Source organism: Carassius carassius, chromosome 24, assembly GCF_963082965.1.
Source record: "Carassius carassius chromosome 24, fCarCar2.1, whole genome shotgun sequence".
Taxonomy (NCBI): Eukaryota; Metazoa; Chordata; class Actinopteri; order Cypriniformes; family Cyprinidae; genus Carassius; species Carassius carassius.
The window spans coordinates 20,336,936-20,345,386 of record NC_081778.1 but is presented as its reverse complement, the minus strand read 5'-3'; the positions used below and the strand labels follow the sequence as shown (position 1 = coordinate 20,345,386).

The 8,451-nt window shown below is 39.5% G+C and overlaps 1 protein-coding gene across 1 annotated transcript; it reads right to left on the bottom strand.

Moving 5' to 3' along the window:
• Positions 1-2,370: 2,370 nt before the first annotated feature.
• LOC132103128 (cathepsin S-like) lies at positions 2,371-6,243 on the bottom strand. Its single transcript, XM_059507971.1, has 8 exons — positions 6,088-6,243; positions 5,255-5,380; positions 4,840-4,962; positions 4,499-4,651; positions 3,433-3,657; positions 3,031-3,196; positions 2,823-2,925; positions 2,371-2,606 (listed from the first exon to the last, which is right to left on the bottom strand). The coding sequence occupies exons 2-8, from the start codon at positions 5,375-5,377 to the stop codon at positions 2,507-2,509; spliced, it is 993 nt and encodes a 330-aa protein (XP_059363954.1). The 5' UTR covers positions 5,378-5,380; positions 6,088-6,243; the 3' UTR covers positions 2,371-2,506.
• Between the last annotated feature and the right edge of the window lie 2,208 nt (positions 6,244-8,451).

The window sequence follows — 8,451 nt, the reverse complement described above, 5'->3', positions numbered from 1 at the left end:
CTGTTCCGGAGGCCGAGGCGGTGCCCGAGGCTGTTCCGGAGGCCGAGGCGGTGCCCGAGGCTGTTCCGGAGGCCGAGGCGGTGCCCGATGCCGAGGTGGAGGCCGCTCCCGATGCGGTGTCCGAGGCCGCTCCCGATGCGGTGCCCGAGACTGCTCCCGAGGCCGTGACCGAGGCAGTGCCCGCGTCCGTTCCAGAGGCGGTGCCCGAAGCCGAGGCGTCTCAAGTCTCCACAGGCAGTCCAGAGTCGAGTCAGGTTCCAGTTGACCCTCCAGAGGCGAGTCAGGGGCCAGTGAACTCTCCAGAGTCGAGTCAGGTGCCAGTGACCTCTCCAGAGTCAGGGCCAGTCACCGCTGATCCTCCGGAGTCAGGGCCAGTCACCGCTGATCCTCCGGAGTCAGGGCCAGTCACCGCTGATCCTCCGGAGTCAGGGCCAGTCACCGCTGATCCTCCGGAGTCAGGGCCAGTCACCGATGACCTTCCAGAGTCAGGGCCAGTCACCGATGACCTTCCAGAGTCAGGGCCAGTCACCGATGACCTTCCAGAGTCAGGGCCAGTCACCGTTGAACTTTCAGAGTCAAGTCAAGTCACTGGGTGGTCTGCTGCTCCGCCCTGTTGGACTCCGGCATCGACCACAGGGGCGTGGTGGTCATCTGCTCCACCCTGGAGGACTCTGGCCTTGACCACAAGGGTGTGGTGGTCTTCTGCTCCGCCCTGGGGGGCTTCCGCTCTGACCACACGGACGTGGTGGTCTTCTGCTCCGCCCTGGGGGGCTTCCGCTCTGACCACACGGACGTGGCGGTCTTCTGCTCCGCCCTGGGGGGCTTCCGCTCCGACCACACGGACATGGTGGTCTTCTGCTCCGCCCTGGGGGGCTTCATGTTGTTTTTTCCTTTTGTTTTTGTGTTAATGTCTGTCCCTGTCCCTTTCTGTTAGTCTGGCCCTCCGTCCCTCCCCCTGAACCTCCTCCGGTCCTCCTCCCTCCTGGTCTTTCCGTGTTGTGTTTCATTCTGGTGCCTGTTCCCCATGTTTTTCTTTTCTGGCCCTCCGTCCCTCCCCCTGAGCCTCCACCTGTCCGCCTCCCTCCTGGTCTGTTTTGTGTCTGTCGTGGAGCGTCTGGGAGCCGCTCCGTAGAGGGGGGGTTCTGTCACAGTGTCTGGGTTGTGTCCCTGGGTTTCCACTAGATGTCCTCCTTTCTCACGGTGTCTGTCACCTTATCACTTCCTGTTCCCTTATTTGGTCACCTTCCTCCTTGTTTAGTTAATTGATTGTTCCCCACCTGTCTCCTGTTTCCCCTGTATCCTTCTGTGTATTTATACCCGGTCTGTCTGAGTCTGTGTTACGGAGTCCTTGTTTAATGTTAAATGTTAATTCATGTCCGTCAATGCCTTGCCTTGTTTATGTTATGTTTGGATTTACCGGTTTTGACCCTGCCTGGACTGTTTAACCCTTTGGATTTGCCCTTTAATAAAGTCACATACCTGCACTTGGTTCTCTCTCCTGTGTTCTCTGTAACACCGATCGTGACAAAAGGTTATTTCAGGTGCAATATTCTTTGTAGCAATTTCGTTGCACGTGAGGCCATTTTAATGCAAATGGATGATGGCTGCAAAATTTGTTTCATTAATTTGTTTTTGGCCAATGAAGCTTTAAGCAATTATTTAAAATGCAACTGATCACTCTACACAATCTAGAAACAATGTGAATGAACACTACAACAGCTTAAGCAGCAAACTTTACAAAACAAAATTATGCCACAGCCAAACATTTTGGCCATGACTGTACATCCAATTCAAGTCTTGCATTCTACTAATGATCTTATGAGTTGAATCAGGTCAGCTGTGTTAGATGAGGGAGACCTACAAAATGTGCTGGGCTGGGGGTCCTCCAGAACAGGTTTGAAAACCCCTGCAATTGCTCCTTGTGTTACCGAATGAATGTGGCTGATCGACTAAAGATTTGTTTGTTTTAAAAATCATAAAAATCATAACTATTAACCATAATTGTGTGCAGCTCTTAAAAAAGATAGCACGCATACATTTTAGAGATGTCAGTAAAAAAAATCACTTCATCTGGTAAGTATCGGTGTACAAACATCTGAGAGATTGTCTTTAAAATGTTAGTCTTACATTCTAAATCATAAACATCTTAAGACATTTTCTAAACCTCTACTTGACGTCTGATAGTAAACGTCCTATAAACGTATTGCAGAGGAGAAAAGAAAAGTCAACATCTTGCAGACATCAAACAAACGTCTCTGATGTACGTCTATAGCCTGTGATGCTCCACTTACCAGTGGTCATTTGTAAATATTAAGTGCATAAATAGCATATTTTCTAAGTTGAAGTTTCAATATAAGCCAAAGAAAACCATTAAAAATTCCCTATTTATTTCAGTAAGCTTCATAAAAGACAATGGATATGTAAAAACACAGATCACACATTTACATAAAAAAATATTAATCATAAAACCGTACATTTCTATTTTTGAAGTGTTCATACATTTCAGTTACATAACAGGAAAGCAGGCAAATGAGGCGATGCCACACATGTTGTTCTGGTTTCTGGCCATATGGATATAGCCACCATCTCCAAAATGGGTACCCCAACTGTTAAAGCAAAATAAAATAGAAAGAAAAATTAGCATCTGCATTTGTTCATATAAATGTTTTTACACAGATTTTCTGTTTTTATAAGCCTTTGAGTGTGTGAATAAAAAATAAATAAATAAAAAGTAAAACACAAAAAAGTAAAAAACAAGACAAAAACAGAGTCAGACCCAGTCGATTTACGATCACAAATCTTCACAATCGTTTTGATTGTACCTGTTTTTCACCAGCCAAACGTCCTGTCCACCAATCGCACCGTATCCCACAGCCAGCACTGCATGGTTTACTTTTTGTGTACAGGTTGGGTCATTGTAAACTCCTGTGGACCGATCCAAGAGAACATTATAACATCACAGAACTAACAAGATCCAATAAAAATGAGTTGGTAATCAGTTTGGTTGAAATGTGAAGAGAAAATACTCACCACTGCGGTACAGGATAAACTGAGGGCGAGTGGCATCAATGGCCACTGAAATGGGCCCGATGTTAGCAACAGCCTGCTTCAGGGCCTCCTCATCTCCCTGACTGACAAAATAGTACTTGGTGCAGTTTGCTGCATGCTGGGATGGATTGTATCTGCACTGCCCTTGCTGTAGGACACATGTATTTTTTATTAGGTTACACATTAGACCTATAATAAAGATGAAAAATTTTTTTTCCTTTTCTTTAATCCACATCAAACTCTGGCAAATGCAAATTCACCAATGTAGAGACCTGCCTGCAAATGCATGGCTCAGATTTTGCTTCTAATAGGATACCTTATATTTGTGTAAAATATTTATCAAATACTTTTTTATTTCCACATGGACCCTCACAAACAACTTACCACTCCTTCATAAGGGTAAGATGACTCGGAGTCTATTCCACCATTATCAATAACATACTGGAAGGCAGAACTCATAAAACCTCCATTGCAGCCTTTGTTTCCATAACTAGAAGAACAGTCCACCAGATTCTGAGGGCTGAGGTCGACCAGCTTTCCTGTGGTCTTCATCAGCTGACCTTCAAGAGCCCCAACAGAGCTGAACGCCCAACATGAGCCACATGCACCCTGACAGAAAAGAGACAAACATGATAACACTACCAAAACTGGTAACACGAACCTAATGGCTGCAGAAACAGAATTCTGACCAATCAGTTTTAGTTACTGGTTTCTGAATTTCCAAATCATCATAAAGGAAGTTACAGGAAAGGGGAAATAAACCTCAAACACTGACTGGGCAAACAAAATGAAGGAAGTGAAATTGAGAGAGAAAAAAAAAAAGTTCTGACAAAGAATGTCGTCAATTCACTTGACACAATGAGAGCAAAACCTAAAACCACAATCAAGCCATTTTCATTCAGTGAACTTTATAGTCAGTCTCCCTGCTATAGACTATCCGTCTTGTTAAATAGACAGAAATAAAGGAACAGCAAAAACAGCTGGTTCAGAACTATAGATGAGAAATGAACAAGCTCAAATGAAAATGAACAGCATAAAAAAAATATAATAATAATAATAATAATAATAATAATAATAATAATAATATTTCAAATCCAGTAGGAATACAGATTTGTACAATGCTGGCCTGGATAATAAAGGAATCAAAACAGCACAACATTACACACAATTTGCACAACACAAGAGTTGAACCCACAATCTCCAGGTCAAGTGTCACTTGCCAGATCTTGTAGCGCCACTGGGAAGATGAGGGTTCACAAAGATACAGAAGTCGAGAAGTTCAACTGAGAATCAATTCAAAGTAATAAATGTGTACATGTATAAGGGAGGAGGAGGAAGAGGACATACAAATGCAATAGGGGCTACAGCCTCTTTGGGGCTTGGCCCCTAAAAACAGACACTAATGGAGCGGATATCAGTTAGCATACTTTCAAACGGAGTACATTCACACCTGCATCTTAACACTGGTGACATATCCCTTCTCTCTCCAGTCCAAAGAGTCTGGGACAGGAGCCCCAGAAGAGCCCACAAATTTAGCTGTTTGCCTCTTAATGTCAGAAGGGACACGAGTCGTGGCAAATGACTGCAGGATCTCCTCTGTTGTCTGTGAAAGAGACAAAAATTTGGAAAATAGGAATACAAAATTAACACAAATTAAAAAAAAACACCCCACCAACATGTTTTTTTTGTAAAGAAAACAAATATAGAACCAAAACTTGTTTTTTTTTAATTGACCTGATCTATCTGGAAGCTATTGCATGCAGATAATCATGAACAAAGAAACACACATACCATATCACCCATGTGGTTCATGCCCAGGTCATATGAATGCAGGCCCATGGAGGCCTCCAGGTTGTGAAGGGTGATAAGTTGAAGGTTTCTCTCCCATAACTCCCTCCTGCCCAGTTCTTCAACCTGCAACAAATCACATTCTCATTACAATGATCACACATGTGGCACGTTGTTGTAAGACTGCCATCACTGCATTCATTATAGATATCCTTTATAAATACTTCCAGTTTAAAGACGGACATTTTCACACAATTCAATCAATATATAAATAGCATCAACACCACTTCAAACTATAGTAGTAAAACTTCTAGTCTCACAACATAATCAAAACACCATTATGAAAATGAATCTGTAAGTAGATGAAAGATCCTCATTGGGATCATCTGACCAATGCTTGTGAAATTTATATTCTCACCTTACTGGAGTAAAACTTAGTATGTGTCTTCTTCCACAACTCCCAGTGCTGGTCTAGATTTGTGTTGAAATGGGCCAGTGCTGTGCTACAACACACAGCAAACAGCAAGCTCCCGAGCATCATGACCTGACAAGAGAAAACGGCCATTAATAGTTACGGACATGCATACATTTTATAAGAATGTACAGAGAAGAAGAATGTATATACAAGAACACCATAAAGTTAGTTAAAACGTCCAAATATAGTAAATTTGGTTGAGGAAATCCAAGTAATAGACAATAAATCCATACATTAAGTAGCCTAGGTGTTTACAGATTCCCAAAAAATGGGCTGTACTTTTATAAACCAGAGAGATTGTTTGATTCTTCCTGGATATCATGTAGGCTATTATATGTCGGTGCCGTTTTTACAAATCCAGTTTTAAATCTAAAGGTAAAAATGAGTTTTAACCAGATGGATTAATGAGGCAAAATAACGCAAAAAGGCAGTTTTAAAGGTTAGCAAAATGAGCAAGAGAACACATGAGTCAGAGTAAAGAAAGAAACGGAAATTAAACCGGTTTGTTTGATCGACTTCGCCCGATCCTTCATTCAGCGACACATACGGTATACACGACAATTAAAGTATTTTTGCAGTGTTTAACGTTACACGCAAAAGTTAATACAAACACTGAAAACATTTCAAATCTCTAAGATGGTTAACCATCTAAAACCGAAAGAGAAACTTATCTTGAGAGGAAAAACCGGACAAAAGAGAATTTTGTTACAAAAATAAAGTACATAACAGTAATCAATAACAATAAAAATGTGCTCATGTGTCTTGTCTCGTCTCACCTGTGCACTCTCGTTAAGCTGCACTTCTGGTGGTCTGTAGCGGAGGTGATGATCAGCGTCTGTGAGTTCCTGGTTGCTTTGCTTTTATTTTGTTCCATCACGTGCTAATCTCTGCCTATTGTCATATGTCACAGATGTCTTCGCTCACTTTTTGCTTCGCCCTTTTACATTAAAAACATATAGCCTATATTTGATGTAGGCCTAGTCAAAAATAAAAATGTAATTAAAAAACAATATGTAATTAATGTAGTAATAAAATAATGCAATGTAATGTTTTGATTAATACAATAGTTACATAATATTGTTCATTAAGAGAATTATATTATTATTCTATACTATTATTAATATTATTTATAAGCAATTGTAAGATGCATGGGAACTTGCAGCCTACCCTAAAAACAATATGTCCGAGGTTGTGTAATTATAGTTTGAGGGGATTTTCCACGTTTAAACCCTCTGTAACTGTAAAGTAAATACCAGCAGCAGCTGTCATCTACGATTAGTAGAAATACACAATCTACGCAGGAATCAAACTAGGTTCTGATATGTTTCACACGGATTGGTAACGAGAATGTTTTCATTTTACATGCTTTCTCATACGTTGTGTTCGGGTCGCCATCTAGCGGAATTTATATTAAACACCAGAAGAAAGTATTGTTATTGAAGTGATGCACAGTAGACTATTTTTAATTTCATACAAGAATATAGAAGACTTGATAACCACGTGGTAGTTGAGACCTATACCCATAATTCGTTTTTTTTTTTTTTTACATGATATATGAATGTACACAGAAAACAGGAAGACAGACAGAGGAAGTGATGTGGTTAAACGCAAGCACATGTATACACTGCTGACCTATCTGGCTTTGAGAGTGCATATGCCACAAGTTTTAGGTCCTAGATGAACATGTTGTGCTAAGAATGACATTGGAAAAAAATCTATAAAGGCCACATAACCACTGTGGAATTGGACATTACCAAATTTTTCCTTTCATGAAGCATATGCTATTTGCTTATAAAATGAGTTATCATGATTTGGCAAATATTTGTGCTGACCTGGTGCTGATTTTGATGAAAAGAATATAACTACACTTAGAATGATTAAATGTGTGATAATTCTTAGTTAATATTAGAGCTATGCTGAGTAGTAAAATGGTTCATTATTGTTTTTCTCTCTAAGAAAATAGAATTTTGTGGATTCTGAATAGGCCTATGGTGTTTTCAAAACATTCATCAGTCACAATGACGTGGTCTGTAGTTATATTTTGGAACAAAAGCTCTGTGGAATATTAACTGCAGCTTTCAATCATTCAGAAAGTACAAGCAAACTGTATGTAGAACTGAAAGTGGAGTGTTCAGCATTCACCATTTTAAATAGCTACTGCATTACATTTCACGCCATGCAAAGCTTTTTGAAATAAAGTCTTAAGCAATCAATAATAAATAAGAAATGTAAGCAATAGACAAATAATAAATGTGATTGAATTACCATTGGAAAATTGAAAAAAAAAAAGTGATTAAAAAAAAAATGTTAATCTTATTTGTCCCATGGCATATTTTTAACATTAAGTGGCTTATGAATGCATTGCTCAAGTTTTTTTCATCATCTTCATTTTTGTAATTGTGTAATTTGTAATTATTTCTGACAAGTATTACTTTGTTTCTTTTTACATACAGTATATCTACATTTGCAGCGTATTTTCTTGTTACTTGAACATCAGAAAAAAAAATTGGGAAAATATTTAATATAAATATATAATAAGTTAGGCTATATAATATAGACCTAAGTCAATTAAATTTTTTATCAGTATTTGGCATTTGTAAAACATGTATTTGCAATTACAAGTTGTTTGTTTTTGATTGTAATTTTGATATAAAGTCAAAGTTCAGAGATTTTAAGTAGCAGTTGAATGTGAAGAAGTGGGTACAAGATACAAGGGGGGGGGGGGGGGGGTTCAATTATGGTCAAAAGATTTCATAACAGTGAACACAACAGCTGAGGCTACTTAAACAGTTTAGTTTCTTTAGTTCAGTATGTTTCTTTTCTTGACTTGGTTTCGTCTCTCCCCCCAAAAAAAGACTCTGAAGCTTTCTCTTCCTCATCAGCAAAACTAAATCTACATCTTCATACCCATGTCGAACAGATACCATGTTCTCTGAATTCGAAATAAATGTGACTTGGCATTGATATTTTATTCTCTGAATGTCATTTGTTATATATAACGTTTCTGTACAAAGGTGTGATATTGACTTGGTATTAACTGCGTGATAAACATTACATAATTAAACTTTATTGCAGTAAACCATTTATGAAAATGACAGATTTTGACAGATACTTTTACCCAAATATTAACAGTTTTATTT